Here is an 18,652-nt window from a genome sequence, read left to right as displayed (position 1 = left end):
AAGCTGAAACGAAATGAACGGACTTCATCAAGGGGACTGTGGAGAAAGTAGATTGGGGGGGGGGAGGGGGTGGGTTCCAGAAGGTCCTTTCGGAGTTTCGGAGAAACAGTGAGAATGTGAGATTTGTCAGGATTGAAAGACATGTTCCACTACACATGTTGTATCAGTTTGTGATTTTTATCCAGATCTGCAGTGAGCGTAGAGGGTGCTGCTTGCTGATCTGAGGGATGACAGATGGTATGGCAGAGGGTTGAGTCATCAGCAAAGAGATAAAGAGGATATTCCAGAGTTGGAGAGATCATTGATGAAAACCAGAAAAAGCCCAGGGCCCAGAATGCTGCCTTGAGGAACTCCAGCTTGGACAGGAAGAGGGGATGAGAGAACTCCATAAAGGGCCACATGTTGGCTGTGACAGGGGAGGAAGTCTGTGAGCCTTGAGTGGAGATGTCCTTGTATACCATAGGAAGATATTTGGTGAGCAGGGCAGGGTGCCAGACTGTATCAAAGGCACATATGTCCAGGGAGATGGCTCTGATTTGATGTCTGGCATTGAGGATCTCCATCCATTGTTGGCAGAGCAGAAGCAGAATATCCAGGGTTGAGTGACCTGGTCTGAAACCAAATTGATGATCAGAAATCAAGCCATTGGAGAAGAGGAATGATTTGATGATCAGAAATCAAGCCATTGGAGAAGAGGAATGATTTGATGTCTGAAGTGATGATGGATTCCATGACCTTGCTGATGATTGGGAGAAGGCTGATTGATCTGTAGTTACAGGGATCTGTTTTTGCACCTTTTTATGCAGAGTGGTAATGTTTGTTGATTTCCAAGCAGATGGCAGATGACTTTCAGCAAATGAGAGGGTGAATATAGAACAGAGAGAGGGTGAGCAAGAGCAGCAGAGCAGGTTTTTCGGGCACGTGGGCTGATGTCGTCTGGACTGGTTGCAGAATCTGAGTCGAGGTTTTACAGCAAGCGCTCCCCCTTGTTAGAAGAAAAGGACACAAAGTCCAGGAACAGCTGGGTATGATAGGGTGAGGTGAGTTCAGAAAGCGATGGGTTTGGGACACAAGATTTCGAAGCAAACATGTTGAGGCATTTAGCCTTTTCACGTGCAGTGTCAGCTGTGTGGCCATTTGAGGGAAGGAAGGGGATGGAGGGAGAACATACACCAGAAACAGACTTAACTGGATGCTACCAGAATTTAGAGGAGGGAGACAGGTTTGAGAGTTCAGACTTGACATTAGAAAGATGTTGTTTTCTGGCTCTCCTGAGGGTAGACAAACTTGTAACGAGCTGTGGAAGGAACTGAGATTGCCTTCAGTTGGATTTGTCTTCCATGAGGCGAAGGCAAGTTGTTTCAGGACAACTGCCTCGCCACAATCTTCAGTGAACCATGGGCTGGAGGAAGGGTAGGACAACTGAAGACGAACACTGAAGAGATGGGATAAATCTGTGCATGAGAGAGAGCAACTTTCTATGAAAGAATTCCCAGAACGAGTTGATGTCGGAGGAAGTCGTGATGGTGGGAGACCAGTCCAGAAGTTTTCTGGCTGCTTGAAGTCCCTATCAGTCTGCCTGCGTGAAATGCCAGACTCGACAGAGCTGAGGTGGTTCTCTAATAACAGCCAGAGAGATCTCCACTTTGACAAGCACGTGGTCAGATGAACTGATTGGAGCGGAGGAAGAACAGCAGATATTTTCAGGGGAATTTGGTCAAAATCAGATCCAGAAGAGATGGAGTACCATTGGTTGGGAAGTTGACAGTTTGAGTCAGTCCCAATGAGTCACGGTTTTTTTTTTGCTGAAGTGCCCTGGCAGGTGAGCGAGGTACCCACACCCAGCCAACTGGTGACAATTGAAGTCACCATATGAGGAAGAGAGAGTTGGGATGAGAGGATAGAAGTTGGTCCATGTTTTCGGACAGAGAGATGTAAATGGAGTCATCACTGTTTGGTCGACGGTACAGCACACATATAAACATGATGAGGTGGGAGTGGAGGGAAGCCGTAGCCAGAGGTATTCCTGGGGATGTGGGGGAGAGAAGACGGTGCAGGGTGAGTGAGAAATACAGTCTTTGATGAAGAGAGCAACTCCACCGCCAGGGCGAGGCTCAGGTCTGTCATACGAGACGAGGGAGTAACCAGAGAGAGATACTAAGCAGTCAGTGGTCTTGAAGGAGGAAAGTTTCTGGAAAGCAGATTATATCTGGTTTGTCATTGGTAACCTGTATGGAGAGATCAATCAGGTTAGAGTGAAGGCCCTGGATGTTTGAGTTCCATACTCTGAAGGAAGAGGGAGGGGAAGAGGTTTTGGGTGCAGGGAAGGTGAGGATAGGACAAGGGAGGAGTGGGGGAGGTGAGGAGAGTTGTTGAAAGAGTGTGGGGGATTGCAGAAGAGGGCCAGATGAGGAGGAGAAAAGGCTCGGTGGTGATGGGTTGAGGTAACAGTGGGGAGTAACAAGAGAGGGGGTAGAGCGCAGTTGAAGATTGGAGGAGGTGGAAGAGAGGGGGAGGGGGAACGAGGCACCTTTGTGCATACGAGTCGGGGGAGGAAACTTTGGGAATGGGGAGTGATGGGGAAGATTGGAGGCAGAAGGGTGAGGGGGGAGGGGGGGGAGTTTTTGAGAAAAGTGAGAGGGAAGCTTGGAGCTAATCCAAGCATTCAACACATTAGCTGCTTCTGAACCCATTTTTTGTTCCAAATCACAGGTGTCATGCAGAAACGTGTGTTTTTCAGTGTGTATTTTAGGTTGTACTGAGCAAAACCACATTTTACACAAGAAACTTTATTCATGCAAAAATGGTCTTATTTGCCGAACACAAGCGTTTTTCACAACATGCTGTCATGGCCAAAAATATTGGCACCCTTGCACTTTTTTTCAAATAATGTACCGTTTCTTCCAAAAAATTGTTTAAATTAAAATATATTTTGTTATCCACAGTCTTAACTTATGCTATGGCAGGTGCCAACACACACACACACCTGAGGAAAATTTAGAGATAGCCCAGAGAGACAGAAACAGTTGAGTGTTAACGAGCTCTCAATACCTGGCATGGCCAGCAGACCTGCGCAGCCCAGAAAGCTTAGGAAAGGGGAAGAGGAAGAAATACTGAGGGTGTCTCGGGTGCGTGTTTGAGAGGTGCGAGTGTAATGAGATGTGGGGTGCAGCGTAGTGTAAGAGGAAGAATGTGAAGTGCAAGTCAGTTCGGTTCACTCTTGGTTTTGCTGTGGAAAGAACAGTTGGCCGGGCTTGCACACGTTGATTGCTTTTTTGCATCCCCAGTAGATGAGAGAAAGATGTGTGAGAAAAGATCCTATCGAAAATCGTGTAAGGATCTGTATGTGCAAGTGTCGCTGCAGGATGCACCCTCAATGAGCAACGTTGAAATGGAAGCAGTCCTGGCTCGCAGCAACAACAGGTGACCCCATGCTTGGTCACACTGACTCCGACGTTTCTTTGGGCCGTCTGTCTCCCTGGCGAGGTCTGATGTCTGGCAAGCTCTGGCATCTTCTGCTCTGCTCTGTCTCCGGCGATCTCTCCAGCTCTCTCCGTGGTGATACTGCTGCTCAGAATTAGCCACGTACACTCTTTATGAGCTCTGGACGAGGGGAGGAGCCAAACATCAGATCAAAAGAGCCTCTCAGCAAAACTGAGCCTCCCCATTTGTCCATAGCGGTGGTCGTAACGCCTCACCAGGCCCAGAGTGCGAAATCCATCTGTCGCTTGCTAACAGTGGCAAGCACAAGAGCTCCGACTTTTACATGGGGCAGTGGTTTCTGTGGATGCTCTCTGGACCCAAACGTGAGATTTTAGGGAAATCCCTGCACTGCCTGTAGGTCCTTAAACAAGTTCCAGCACACGTTCGCGCTTCAAGTTATGCCCCAAAATAATCCAACCTTTGTCTCCTCCACTTCCCTCAAGGCTTTGAGTATGGATGACCATTTGGTAGTTGCAGCAGTTGTAGTGTAATCGGAACACATTGCGGCATTTGTAGTGAGGTGGGATTGTAATGTAGCATTGCAGGCAAGAGGTTGAAGTTCCTTGTAACGATGTTGTGAATAATGGTCGCGTTTGCAATGGAAAATGTAAGCGTGGGTTGTTGCGGGGATTTTTAGTAGTCGTATGAAGTGGTTGTGGTGAGCAGAATGAAGGTGTGAGGTGAAATGGCAGTTGGAAGTTGGCATGAAAATACATAGCCACCACTCGCTGTGCTGCTCACTTGGATCCTATTGGTTTCGTCTTTATGGATTTGTGTGCCTGCTTGCATGTTTCAAGTGAGTGAAAGGCGGTGGAAGAGCGTAAAGATTGAAGGTTAAGGAGGTCTAACTGAAAGAGTCCCACGCAAGGAATTTTTTTCCCATTTACCCATAGACATATGGAAAGGACCAAGTAAGACGCATACTATTGAAACAACTGCCTTGGGATTGCTGTATGTTGTGTGCCATTACCTTGGAGGCATGCGGTTTTACAGAACCACAATATTTTATACCCTCGTTAACACACCACATTTCCAATTTTCCTTCCTTGGAGTTGTATCCATCTTGTCCACCCCAAGCATCATCTCCTGCCCCCATTGTTTGTCCAAGTCTCCCTCTACCTTGGTCTTAAACTCTGCTGTTGGTGTTTCCCCCTCCCTCGACTGTTCCCTTTGCATCCTGTTTTTGTCTGCTATGTCCTGATCTATTGAGTGTACTGTTCTTCCATGAGCTCGACTATGTATACAAAAAAACCTGAGACAGATTTTGTACAGAGGAGCCGATACATTTAATGCAAGATGTTGAAAATACAGTACTGGCTCAGTTTAACCAGGAATGTTTGCAAGTGGGGAAGGAATGAGGCACATCAGTGACATCACCCATTGACAAATGATAACAAAGCATCAGAAAAACCATGGTCAACCCAGGAGTTGAAGATTTCAGGGATAATGGCTTGAGTAAACACCACAAATGGAGCTTTTTTTTTTCTTCCCTCCATTGAAGTCACATAACATCTTGCCTTTGCATCAGGATATATCATAAACAGTTACAAAGGAAGCAGTTCTAATCAGCATACTACTTTTGATAGCAAGCAGTATGATCCTGAAGGCAAGGATGATTTTAACGATGTAAAGGATTTTAATGTTGACCTCAAGTACTTTGGATGGCAACTTTTTTTTTTATCACCACCAAATGAGGCTTTTTAAAAAAAAAAAAATTTTTCTTAAAGATAGATCTTCAGAAATGACATCTGCAATAATTTTGAGTGCGACCTCATCCATCATGCTGAAAGTTTTCCTCTCTCGAATGCCAAACAAAATTTCAAAAGCACTATGGATTATGGGTTTCTGTAATACAAGTATCCCCCAAGTAGCAAGTGCTTTAAAATTGAGAGCAAGAAGCAATGCATTTTGGTTGTAATCATAAAGGGTCTTCATTCCAACCCTTGCTGCATATTCTACACACTGGCTAACACATCCTTGATATTAGCCAAATTTAACAATGTTATAGCCACCTGTACCATGTGAAAATTTCATAATTAGTCTCATATTCCTGCCTCCTTCCCATTGTGTCCAGTTAGGAGTTCCGGGTGTATTTTCCCCAGATGTGCAGCAGGAACACAGAGGCGATAAACAAGAGGCTCATGACGAGCACCGGCACAGGACCCCTGAAAGCAAACGGGTGACGTGGTGATAACAAACGTGAGTTTAAAGGTGTGTTCAAGCTCAATGCTTAACTGAGTTACATAATGTATCCAAAACTGATCGAAAAACACAAGTAATATGGTTTATTGGAACTCGGACAATCTTAAATGGTTTGTAACCACAACGATCTTGAACATGCGTCTGCTCTCACTTGAATGACTTGGAGGGTTGAGTGAACAAACAAATTAACCACAAAATAACCTGCGCATGATATTTAATAGTAGATTGAAAAAAAAGTTGGAACTGGGAATTATTTCAACTTTGTACAATGCTTCTGTATCCAATATCTATCTTGTCCACCTTGTGTGTCCTTGCCAACCCCATATTCCTCCCCACTGTTCCTTTTGTTCTAATCCGTTCAGTGTTCTAGATCTTACACCTTATACAGTGTTCAACCTTATACAGTTCACCTCTGCTATCCACATCAACTTTATTTTGTAATGTGCTGAAGCATGAGCTCATCTTTATCTTGACAATGTACTAAAAACAAACAAAAGCTGTTACAGCAAGTAAATTAAAATAATAATTAAAAACAACCCACTGAACTTTTACACACGAACAAAGTACCACCAATATACTAAACACGTCGTTCTACACGAAAGGGGGATTCTGAGAATGTAAGACATTACAGACCTCCCCCAACCCTCCCTTGAACTCCACCCCACTCCATTTAATATACATATTGGGGCCGCAATTTAAAATAAAGCCATGATCTTTCTGGACAACTCAGTACGAGCACTATTGCATTGGATAACCGAACCTGCTTTCTTCAAACCAATGCCAAAAAATAATAATGTGGAACATTACAATTCTGTGTTAAATTGAATTATTGTTGGACATGCTCTTTCCACAGCCTCACAACCTTTATATCCACCCCTCCACTACTTCCCATTCAATGGATGGCCTCTCCTCACCACATACGTCCATGACGTAGAACCCCAGCCCCTCCCTGCCCCCCACAGAGAGTGTACAGTCATTGAAGCTCGATTTAAACATTCCCAAATTCTCATCATTGGACATGAAAAAGCTGGTTCAATAATTCAGACTTGTCAATATATTGCACATACAAAAAAAAAAAAAAAAAAAAATAAAAGACGAGCTGTGAATGCAACCAAATCATGATAGCCACGGCACACAGTTCCCTGATCAAACAATTGTCTATCAAGATGAATGGGCAGCACAGACAGCATCATACTAACACTTTTAGGCCGGGGGAGTCCTCAGTATAAAAACGCCAAACTCCGCCAGAGGTGCCTCCTGTTGTCCGTGGTGTAGTAGTTGTAGTCGTCTTCCTGAAGTTAGGCATGACAGACAAATACTGATGAACTTGGTTTGGCATATTTAGCTTTCCCACCTGAATCCATGCTCATGGATGCTTTGAGTCCAGGTTCAAATCCCATTTTCTATTTCAATTTTATCATTGTCTACCAATATCCTTGTAATTCATGTTAAAATACAGCAATGTCTGCTAACATATTTGTCCTGCATGCGATTCAAGTACACACGACAACAAGCCTGATATCAATGTTAAATAAATAAATATACATACATTTTAAAAGGTTGAAAGTCAATATCATGAGGTTTTGATGCAAAATAATTGGATCATTCATAAACCTTGGGACTTAATACTGTCACGTGCACTGTCCACCAAGCAGTAGGGTTAACAGGCAAGCAGGCGGACCTGTGCACGTAGTGATCCACAAGTCTTATGGACGATCGATTTACACAGCAAATTTATATTGCGATCTGACGTGAGCCAATGCTGAAACACTTTATAAGCGTGGCAAGATGCAAGACAAGGCAGGCATGTGGTCTTATGAAATATAAAGAGAGAGATATTCTTACAGGACAACAAATACAGAGAATCTCAACAAAGGCAAAGACGTACGATAAATGGGAACAATACTTAACTAGACAGAGATAGATATAAATGTCTCGGAGGCACATGGAGAACACCTACTCGCTCAAAACTGGGCCGGGTTTTTATGGGTATCGTTTACTGAATGGTGGACAAGACACTGCTGGTGCAAAGTTTGGGATCCCATGAGACACTGTCAAGGTTTGCTAGCACATGTTCCAACCGAGTAAGAAGGATAGCTAAGGCAATGAGGATGAGCAGGGAGGGAGATTATATATATATATATATATATGGAGAGCGAAAGACGGAGAGCCAGAGGCCGAGAGCGAAAGACGGAGAGCCAGAGGCCGAGAGCGAAAGACGGAGAGCCAGAGGCCGAGAGCGAAAGACGGAGAGCCAGAGGCCGAGAGCGAAAGACGGAGAGCCAGAGGCCGAGAGCGAAAGACGGAGAGCCAGAGGCCGAGAGCGAAAGACGGAGAGCCAGAGGCCGAGAGCGAAAGACGGAGAGCCAGAGGCCGAGAGCGAAAGACGGAGAGCCAGAGGCCGAGAGCGAAAGACGGAGAGCCAGAGGCCGAGAGCGAAAGACTGAGAGCCAGAGGCCGAGAGCGAAAGACTGAGAGCCAGAGGCCGAGAGCGAAAGACGGAGAGCCAGAGGCCGAGAGCGAAAGACGGAGAGCCAGAGGCCGAGAGCGAAAGACGGAGAGCCAGAGGCCGAGAGCGAAAGACGGAGAGCCAGAGGCCGAGAGCGAAAGACGGAGAGCCAGAGGCCGAGAGCGAAGACGGAGAGCCAGAGGCCGAGAGCGAAAGACGGAGAGCCAGAGGCCGAGAGCGAACGACGGAGAGCCACAGGCCGAGAGCGAAAGACGGAGAGCCAGAGGCCGAGAGCGAAGACGGAGAGCCAGAGGCCGAGAGCGAAAGACGGAGAGCCAGAGGCCGAGAGCGAAAGACGGAGAGCCAGAGGCCGAGAGCGAAAGACGGAGAGCCAGAGGCCGAGAGCGAAAGACGGAGAGCCAGAGGCCGAGAGCGAAAGACGGAGAGCCAGAGGCCGAGAGCGAAGACGGAGAGCCAGAGGCCGAGAGCGAAAGACGGAGAGCCAGAGGCCGAGAGCGAAAGACGGAGAGCCAGAGGCCGAGAGCGAAAGACGGAGAGCCAGAGGCCGAGAGCGAAGACGGAGAGCCAGAGGCCGAGAGCGAAAGACGGAGAGCCAGAGGCCGAGAGCGAAAGACGGAGAGCCAGAGGCCGAGAGCGAAGACGGAGAGCCAGAGGCCGAGAGCGAAAGACGGAGAGCCAGAGGCCGAGAGCGAAAGACGGAGAGCCAGAGGCCGAGAGCGAAGACGGAGAGCCAGAGGCCGAGAGCGAAAGACGGAGAGCCAGAGGCCGAGAGCGAAGACGGAGAGCCAGAGGCCGAGAGCGAAAGACGGAGAGCCAGAGGCCGAGAGCGAAAGACGGAGAGCCAGAGGCCGAGAGCGAAAGACGGAGAGCCAGAGGCCGAGAGCGAAGACGGAGAGCCAGAGGCCGAGAGCGAAGACGGAGAGCCAGAGGCCGAGAGCGAAAGACGGAGAGCCAGAGGCCGAGAGCGAAAGACGGAGAGCCAGAGGCCGAGAGCGAAGACGGAGAGCCAGAGGCCGAGAGCGAAAGACGGAGAGCCAGAGGCCGAGAGCGAAAGACGGAGAGCCAGAGGCCGAGAGCGAAAGACGGAGAGCCAGAGGCCGAGAGCGAAAGACGGAGAGCCAGAGGCCGAGAGCGAAAGACGGAGAGCCAGAGGCCGAGAGCGAAAGACGGAGAGCCAGAGGCCGAGAGCGAAAGACGGAGAGCCAGAGGCCGAGAGCGAAAGACGGAGAGCCAGAGGCCGAGAGCGAAAGACGGAGAGCCAGAGGCCGAGAGCGAAAGACGGAGAGCCAGAGGCCGAGAGCGAAAGACGGAGAGCCAGAGGCCGAGAGGGAGAGACGGAGAGCCAGAGGCCGAGAGCGAAAGACGGAGAGCCAGAGGCCGAGAGCGAAAGACGGAGAGCCAGAGGCCGAGAGCGAAAGACGGAGAGCCAGAGGCCGAGAGCGAAAGACGGAGAGCCAGAGGCCGAGAGCGAAAGACGGAGAGCCAGAGGCCGAGAGCGAAAGACGGAGAGCCAGAGGCCGAGAGCGAAAGACGGAGAGCCAGAGGCCGAGAGCGAAAGACGGAGAGCCAGAGGCCGAGAGCGAAAGACGGAGAGCCAGAGGCCGAGAGCGAAAGACGGAGAGCCAGAGGCCGAGAGCGAAAGACGGAGAGCCAGAGGCCGAGAGCGAAAGACGGAGAGCCAGAGGCCGAGAGCGAAAGACGGAGAGCCAGAGGCCGAGAGCGAAAGACGGAGAGCCAGAGGCCGAGAGCGAAAGACGGAGAGCCAGAGGCCGAGAGCGAAAGACGGAGAGCCAGAGGCCGAGAGCGAAAGACGGAGAGCCAGAGGCCGAGAGCGAAAGACGGAGAGCCAGAGGCCGAGAGCGAAAGACGGAGAGCCAGAGGCCGAGAGCGAAAGACGGAGAGCCAGAGGCCGAGAGCGAAAGACGGAGAGCCAGAGGCCGAGAGCGAAGACGGAGAGCCAGAGGCCGAGAGCGAAAGGCGGAGAGCCAGAGGCCGAGAGCGAAAGACGGAGAGCCAGAGGCCGAGAGCGAAGACGGAGAGCCAGAGGCCGAGAGCGAAAGACGGAGAGCCAGAGGCCGAGAGCGAAAGACGGAGAGCCAGAGGCCGAGAGCGAAAGACGGAGAGCCAGAGGCCGAGAGCGAAAGACGGAGAGCCAGAGGCCGAGAGCGAAAGACGGAGAGCCAGAGGCCGAGAGCGAAAGACGGAGAGCCAGAGGCCGAGAGCGAAAGACGGAGAGCCAGAGGCCGAGAGCGAAGCACGGAGAGCCAGAGGCCGAGAGCGAAAGACGGAGAGCCAGAGGCCGAGAGCGAAAGACGGAGAGCCAGAGGCCGAGAGCGAAAGACGGAGAGCCAGAGGCCGAGAGCGAAAGACGGAGAGCCAGAGGCCGAGAGCGAAAGACGGAGAGCCAGAGGCCGAGAGCGAAAGACGGAGAGCCAGAGGCCGAGAGCGAAAGACGGAGAGCCAGAGGCCGAGAGCGAAAGACGGAGAGCCAGAGGCCGAGAGCGAAAGACGGAGAGCCAGAGGCCGAGAGCGAAAGACGGAGAGCCAGAGGCCGAGAGCGAAAGACGGAGAGCCAGAGGCCGAGAGCGAAAGACGGAGAGCCAGAGGCCGAGAGCGAAAGACGGAGAGCCAGAGGCCGAGAGCGAAAGACGGAGAGCCAGAGGCCGAGAGCGAAAGACGGAGAGCCAGAGGCCGAGAGCGAAAGACGGAGAGCCAGAGGCCGAGAGCGAAAGACGGAGAGCCAGAGGCCGAGAGCGAAAGACGGAGAGCCAGAGGCCGAGAGCGAAAGACGGAGAGCCAGAGGCCGAGAGCGAAAGACGGAGAGCCAGAGGCCGAGAGCGAAAGACGGAGAGCCAGAGGCCGAGAGCGAAAGACGGAGAGCCAGAGGCCGAGAGCGAAAGACGGAGAGCCAGAGGCCGAGAGCGAAGACGGAGAGCCAGAGGCCGAGAGCGAAAGACGGAGAGCCAGAGGCCGAGAGCGAAAGACGGAGAGCCAGAGGCCGAGAGCGAAAGACGGAGAGCCAGAGGCCGAGAGCGAAGACGGAGAGCCAGAGGCCGAGAGCGAAAGACGGAGAGCCAGAGGCCGAGAGCGAAAGACGGAGAGCCAGAGGCCGAGAGCGAAAGACGGAGAGCCAGAGGCCGAGAGCGAAAGACGGAGAGCCAGAGGCCGAGAGCGAAAGACGGAGAGCCAGAGGCCGAGAGCGAAAGACGGAGAGCCAGAGGCCGAGAGCGAAAGACGGAGAGGCAGAGGCCGAGAGCGAAAGACGGAGAACCAGAGGCCGAGAGCGAAAGACGGAGAGCCAGAGGCCGAGAGCGAAAGACGGAGAGCCAGAGGCCGAGAGCGAAGACGGAGAGCCAGAGGCCGAGAGCGAAAGACGGAGAGCCAGAGGCCGAGAGCGAAAGACGGAGAGCCAGAGGCCGAGAGCGAAAGACGGAGAGCCAGAGGCCGAGAGCGAAAGACGGAGAGCCAGAGGCCGAGAGCGAAAGACGGAGAGCCAGAGGCCGAGAGGGAAAGACGGAGAGCCAGAGGCCGAGAGGGAAAGACGGAGAGCCAGAGGCCGAGAGGGAAAGACGGAGAGCCAGAGGCCGAGAGGGAAAGACGGAGAGCCAGAGGCCGAGAGGGAAAGACGGAGAGCCAGAGGCCGAGAGGGAAAGACGGAGAGCCAGAGGCCGAGAGGGAAAGACGGAGAGCCAGAGGCCGAGAGGGAAAGACGGAGAGCCAGAGGCCGAGAGGGAAAGACGGAGAGCCAGAGGCCGAGAGGGAAAGACGGAGAGCCAGAGGCCGAGAGGGAAAGACGGAGAGCCAGAGGCCGAGAGGGAGACGGAGAGCCAGAGGCCGAGAGGGAGACGGAGAGCCAGAGGCCGAGAGGGAGACGGAGAGCCAGAGGCCGAGAGGGAGACGGAGAGCCAGAGGCCGAGAGGGAGACGGAGAGCCATAGGCCGAGAGGGAGCCAGGTGGTGCGTGGGAGCCGAGAGTGAGGTGGTGCGTGGGAGGGAGGGGGGAGGGTGAGAGTGATGCTGAGCCCAGATTATGCATGCAAAGTCTGGGGCCACGACTTTTCATGATTTTGGAATTATGAAGGAGACACTCTGACACTTATTACCCTCACGAGAGGAGAGGTTATTGCATGTACGTACGTACGTACATACGTCCGTCCGTCCACACACGAGAGTATAGTTTTTCTGTGCAACCGCATGTCGGATTGACGCAATTTTCACCATAGGAGCGACCACTCATGTGGAATGTTTTAATGATAATGTCATGGGTCACATGTTGTGGCAGCCATGTTGGAAAAAAGTAGACAAAAAAAAAAAAATAAAAAAAATAAAAAAAACTTTGCACCTCTATTTCCGAAACCACACGTGGGAAAAAAATGAAACTTGGCACACGGCAAGTTTTGCACATGGGGAATAAGTGTGATTTTTATGCCTCCGCTGACGAAGTCACCGGTGGCATTACGTTTTCGGGTTGTCAGTCCGTCCATCCATGCTAATTTTCTCTGCAACCACTTCTCCAATTGACACAATTTTCACCATAGGTGCGACTACTCATTTAGAATGTTTTAATAATAATTATGACGTCGAAGATCACGTGGGGTGGCAGCCATGCTGGGAAAAGCAAAAAAAAACAAACACACAAAAAAAAACTTTGGACCTCTATCTTCAAAACTACTCGATGGGAAAAATTGAAACTTGGCACATGTGAAGTACTCCATGGGAAACTAGTACGATTTTTTTGATGATGTCATAGGTGGTTTTGTGATGGCATCATAATTGCATGTGTCGAACACTTTATCCGATCAGTATGAAAATTTTTGAGGATCATCTCAGGCTAAATTGTATGGGGGAATAAATATTGATGACATCATCAGTCACGTGGCTCGGTAGGCATATTGGTTTTTTTTAAATCATAAAAACCTTCAAAATCTTCTCCGAAACAGCTGAACAGATTGAGGCGAAACTTTACAGGTATGATCACCTATGCATGAAGAACAAAAAGTTCTCCAACTATGATGTCAAAGGTCACATGGTTTGGTAGCCATTTTGAATTTATCCTCGATCCTCTAAAAATCATCTTTTCCACAACGGCTTGACAGATCGAGGGGAAACTTCACCCACATGTTCCCCAAGCTTTGCAGATAATTAATAAGTTTCATGGTCTGGCAGCCTTATTGGATTGAACGAAAATCTTTCCCTTCTCTTGAACTGCTTCATCAATCGACATGAAATGTCAAAATTATGATCCCGTAGTCATGGGGAATATGTGTTTTAAATTTCAACTTGACCACACATATAATCTGGCAGCCAGAATTATTTAATATTTTAAATCTGGGTTCAGGGATTTAAAGCAAACTTGTTTGGTGATGTCATAGGTGGCTTTATTATCACGTCATATTTGCATCGGTCAAACGCCTCATCCGACCAGTATGAAAATTTCTGAGGGTCATCTATGGCTAAATTGTATTGTGGGGGAAGGGGAGGCTGGAGGGGGGGGGGAGGGAAATGATGAAAGAATCAGTCAAGTGGTTTGGCAGCCATATTGTTTTTAACAAAAACCTTCAAAAATTCTTCCCCGAAATGGTTGAACAGATCGAGTTGAAACTTTACAGGTATGATCACCTATGCATGAGGAACAAAAAGTTGGTTAGCAACGATGACCGTTTTGAAGAATAAACCTTTAAAAATCGTCCCCAGAACGGCTTGACAGAGAGGGAAAAATTCACCCAAATGTTCCCCAAGCTTTGGGGATACCAGGATGTTTACAAATAATTGATAGGTCACATGTTCTGCCAGTCATATTGGATTGAATGAAAATCTTAAAGAAATGATTTTGCTTGAACCGCTTCATAGATCGACGTGAAACTTCACAATTATGATCTAGTAGTGATGGGGAATACGTTTTAAATTTCAGCCTGATCGGACGCATGGCCTGGCAGCCAGAATTTTTATTTTGTATTTTTAAATCTGGGTTATTTTTGATTTTATTTTTTCGAATAAGGCTCACTTGGCTTCGCCTGGATGTGTTTGAGGGTAGTGGAGTCGTGGCCGAAACCCAAATCCTAACCAAGTTTCTCCTGATGACTTCATCTTTGCTTTTTTCCTTGTTCGGGCTCTTTTTGCCGACTCCAATGCAGGACTGCATATACAGTATTTGGTCTTTTATTTGACTTGAAATTAATTTATTTTAATCTCCTGCTGAATTCAATTGAATAGTAACAATAATGATAATAATAATAATAATTAACGTCAAGGCTGTGTGTCGAATGTCCTATAAAAGTGGGGTTGCATCAAAGCAGGGCATTTTGGTACCCGGTCATCACAGCCAGCGGTTATAAAATGGTAATTCCAGTTATGTTTATTATTAATTATGTAACACACCAGTACAAAAACACCACACAAAACTACATAAAACAAGTCCTGGCGAGGGTCTGCAATCTCCGATTGCTCTTTTACTTGTTATACATGCCTTACTTTTCCCTTTTTTGTTAATTATCCCACCATTTTTCACTGAAATTGCTCTTTGTACAATAAAGTGCATGGAAGTTTTTTATACAGTGTCTTGACTTATCTTGTTAAGCCAAGTGTTGGGTTAGTGGTTAGGGTGGCTGGCTTGGGATCTTAGGGTCCTGAGTTCAAGCCCCGTTGGGCTGCTGAATCAACACCAGGTGGGGTTGACTCAGACTGTTATCTTATGAGGTCGGTGAAATGAGTACCAGGGTATTGTTGGAGGGGCACAGCATCAGCGGCACAGCCACACTTCTAAGAAATGATAGCTACCTGGTAGCCAAGCTGCCATATGCAAGAACAGAACTTATTTTGCTCGGGTTTAGATTGAGATAGCGCTTCTGAGAATAGTAGCTCAAATAACCAATAGGTTCATTCATTAACAACAGTGCGATGCATAGCAAAGGTTCGCTTGGCCAATTAGTAGCCTCATGTGCGGTTTCTCATCTGCTTTGTTCATCTCACAAGTATGGTACACCAACAATGGGTGTTAAGATCCGGCCAGTGGTAAGGGTTGTAGATCTTTAATGTCCATGGTCTTTCTATAGACTTGTCGGGTTCGTAGATATCCACAAATTACTTTGTTGCTTGGCCCACAAAATGTTAATCTGGCCCCTGTTTGTAGTGAACAAAAGTGTGGCAGCAGTCCAGTCATTACCAAATAGAAATAAAAAATATCCAGATTCAATAATCGATCATACCGTTGTCGGACAGTGCCTCCTGTTGAACGAGAACCCCCAGACTTTGCAGGAGAACGGCTTGCACCCACATTAGTCGCGCTTGCTGCTGGGCCTGGCTGGTATTGAAAGAAAAACGACGTTTTAACATCTTAAAACCAAAATGTGCATAAATTGTCAATCAAGAAGGGCAATTTTACATCGCAAGAAAAGAATAAGCACACTCATAATATTAAACGAACATTTCTAAAGGATGTGCAGCTTCTCTCCCCGGAGATGAACACAGTTCAAGATCACCGATATGCTCATGTTGATGTTCCTACAACTGGTTGTTGAACCAGAGGCAGCTTGTGCAGTTCAGGACTAGGAACTGATGAGGTGCAACAGCTTAAATGGTTACCATTCAAACACCCAAATTTCAGCAGTTGTGTTACAGTGGTGCTAAGGTGACATAGCTGTGACATTGTGGTGTCCGAGCTGAAGCTGCACCAAAAACACAGTTTTTTTTTTTTTGTATACCTTGGTCGAGGCTCGTATGAGAGCTAACACACAACTCACAGCAAGGAGGCATGAGACAAGAGGGGCGGGAGTGGAAGGGACAAAACAGTGGGGAACAGACACATTCGGTGAACTGTGGAAGGGAAAGGGATGGGGATGGGACGGGGAACATGGCGAAGAGAAGATGGACATTTTAGGGACTTTCAGGAAGGAAAGCAGGAGAAATGAAGGAAGTGGGCTTGGGTGGATTATCAGGGGGAGAAAAGATCAAGGATTTGGATGGGGGAAGATAAGAGGTGGTGGTGAACAGCTGTTTTGAAAACAGTTAAATATTTCAATCGTATTTAAGGACCATCCTATTAGGCATAGATTTTTGGATGGGATAAACTGTGCAAGCCTCCCAGTAGTTTCATGGCTTACAGATGGCAAGGGATGGTAACACAGACTACAAGAGATGAAATATAATTACAAAAAAGTGAAAAGAAAAAGGAACCTCCAAATCATATTAAGATACAGCAATGAAAACAGAGAATATCAAGACGAGTTAAGCATTCTTTTTCTTCTTGGGTTTATGTGCGTTTGTTTGTTTGACTTCTATGAACTGTACTGTTGAAAAGCACACTCATAGTATGTGTCGGGTACATGATTTGTCAGGTACGAAAAGCTGGCAGCCATTTTGAAAAAAAACAACTATACTAATAAATGTTAATGTGTCAGTGTCCGTCTGTGTCTGCGTGCGTGTTTCAGTGTGTGTGTGTGCGTGTGCGTGTGCGTGTGCGTGTGCGTGTGCGTGTGTGTCAGTCTCAGTGTGTGTGTGCGTGTGCGTGTCAGTCTCAGTGTGTGTGTGCGTGTGCGTGTCAGTCTCAGTGTGTGTGTGCGTGTGCGTGTCAGTCTCAGTGTGTGTGTGCGTGTGCGTGTCAGTCTCAGTGTGTGTGTGCGTGTGCGTGTCAGTCTCAGTGTGTGTGTGCGTGTGCGTGTCAGTCTCAGTGTGTGTGTGCGTGTGCGTGTCAGTCTCAGTGTGTGTGTGCGTGTGCGTGTCAGTCTCAGTGTGTGTGTGCGTGTGCGTGTCAGTCTCAGTGTGTGTGTGCGTGTGCGTGTCAGTCTCAGTGTGTGTGTGCGTGTGCGTGTCAGTCTCAGTGTGTGTGTGCGTGTGCGTGTCAGTCTCAGTGTGTGTGTGCGTGTGCGTGTCAGTCTCAGTGTGTGTGTGCGTGTGCGTGTCAGTCTCAGTGTGTGTGTGCGTGTGCGTGTCAGTCTCAGTGTGTGTGTGCGTGTGCGTGTCAGTCTCAGTGTGTGTGTGCGTGTGCGTGTCAGTCTCAGTGTGTGTGTGCGTGTGCGTGTCAGTCTCAGTGTGTGTGTGCGTGCGTGTCAGTCTCAGTGTGTGTGTGCGTGCGTGTCAGTCTCAGTGTGTGTGTGCGTGCGTGTCAGTCTCAGTGTGTGTGTGCGTGCGTGTCAGTCTCAGTGTGTGTGTGCGTGCGTGTCAGTCTCAGTGTGTGTGTGCGTGCGTGTCAGTCTCAGTGTGTGTGTGCGTGCGTGTCAGTCTCAGTGTGTGTGTGCGTGCGTGTCAGTCTCAGTGTGTGTGTGCGTGCGTGTCAGTCTCAGTGTGTGTGTGCGTGCGTGTCAGTGCGTGTGTGTGTGTGCCAGTCTCAGTCTCAGTCTCAGTCTCAGTCTCAGTCTCAGTCTCAGTCTCAGTCTCAGTCTCAGTCTCAGTCTCAGTCTCAGTCTCAGTCTCAGTCTCAGTCTCAGTCTCAGTCTGTCAGTGTGTCAGTGTGTCAGTGTGTCAGTGTGTCAGTGTGTCAGTGTGTCAGTGTGTCAGTGTGTCAGTGTGTCAGTGTGTCAGTGTGTCAGTGTGTCAGTGTGTCAGTGTGTGTGTGTGTGTGTGTGTGTGTGTGTGTCAGTCTCTCCCTTAAGACCCCAGTCAGTGAAGCGACAGGTTGTATTTACTCGTAACAAATAAAAAGGACCTCCTCCTTCCTTTAAACAATAAAAAAGGACGATCAACTGGTATTTTATTCAATTATTACTATTTGGTCTAATAAGAATAATAACTTTGTATTGGACAGACACGGTGGGCCGAGATGACAGACACACACAGACTCCGAGGAGGTCTTTGTCCACAATTTTGTTTACCAAACATGTTTGAATTCGAAGACCTTTGGCAAATCAGGAAGTCTTTTGCCAGAAACAATTATCCATTAATTGCGGATTGAAAACGACCTTTTAGTTCACGAACCAATTTGTAATCCAACAATTAATTGCTGGACTCGGACCTTAAAACAACAAACACCCGGGATCTGTTCCAGCACCAATCACCTTGTGCAGCGCTCGCCAAGCGGATTAAGCACTCCATTGAAATGGCCGATAAGGAACGGCTAGCTTGGCAAGCGACAGCAAGCCGATTAGTAATGGAACACATCCCTCGGCTTTCAAGTTCCCAACGTCACATGTATTTGGAACAAATCACTTCAGGATTTGTGAAAGTACATTTTAGTAAACAAAAAGAAAAACGAGCAAACCGTCGGTCAAGTTTTTCAACCAACAGCGTCTGTAGTCACTTAGAAAATGTAAATGGAACGTCAATGGAAACAAACAACGATTTAAAAACAACCCAAAAACCCCCCACGTATTTACGGGAACGCTGCGTGAGGAACCACGTACCATGACTGAAATCGGGACTCAAACTCACAAGGAGAAAATTTGTAGCCTTCTCAATTCGTACACGTCACCGCTAACATCCGGAAATACGTCACCGCTAATATACGGAAATACGTCACCGCTAACAACCGGAAATACGTCACCGCTAATATACGGAAAAACGTCAC

At 48.7% G+C, this 18,652-nt stretch overlaps 1 protein-coding gene across 1 annotated transcript; it reads right to left on the bottom strand.

Moving 5' to 3' along the window:
- Positions 1-4,745: 4,745 nt before the first annotated feature.
- Positions 4,746-18,644, bottom strand: SEC61B (SEC61 translocon subunit beta). The gene is made up of 4 exons (XM_085892348.1): positions 18,489-18,644; positions 15,360-15,454; positions 6,885-6,977; positions 4,746-5,648 (listed from the first exon to the last, which is right to left on the bottom strand). Exons 1-4 carry the CDS (start codon positions 18,489-18,491, stop codon positions 5,558-5,560), a joined length of 282 nt encoding a protein of 93 aa, XP_085748474.1. The 5' UTR covers positions 18,492-18,644; the 3' UTR covers positions 4,746-5,557.
- Positions 18,645-18,652: the final 8 nt, after the last annotated feature.

The sequence above is a fragment of the Eptatretus burgeri genome, chromosome 8 (genome assembly GCF_056783735.1).
Source record: "Eptatretus burgeri isolate ZD-2024b chromosome 8, Ebu_testis_v1, whole genome shotgun sequence".
Classification (NCBI taxonomy): domain Eukaryota; kingdom Metazoa; phylum Chordata; class Myxini; order Myxiniformes; family Myxinidae; genus Eptatretus; species Eptatretus burgeri.
This window is presented reverse-complemented; position numbering and strand designations above follow the sequence as displayed.

Bases quoted from the DNA above. Each gene is read 5' to 3' on its own strand.
- SEC61B (XM_085892348.1), bottom strand. The intron at 6,978-15,359 runs GTATGATCGATT...GCCTAACTTCAG, and splicing joins GGAGGCACTGTCCGACAACG to GAAGACGACTACAACTACTA. The intron at 5,649-6,884 runs GTTAGTATGATG...GTTTGCTTTCAG, and splicing joins GACTCCCCCGGCCTAAAAGT to GGGTCCTGTGCCGGTGCTCG.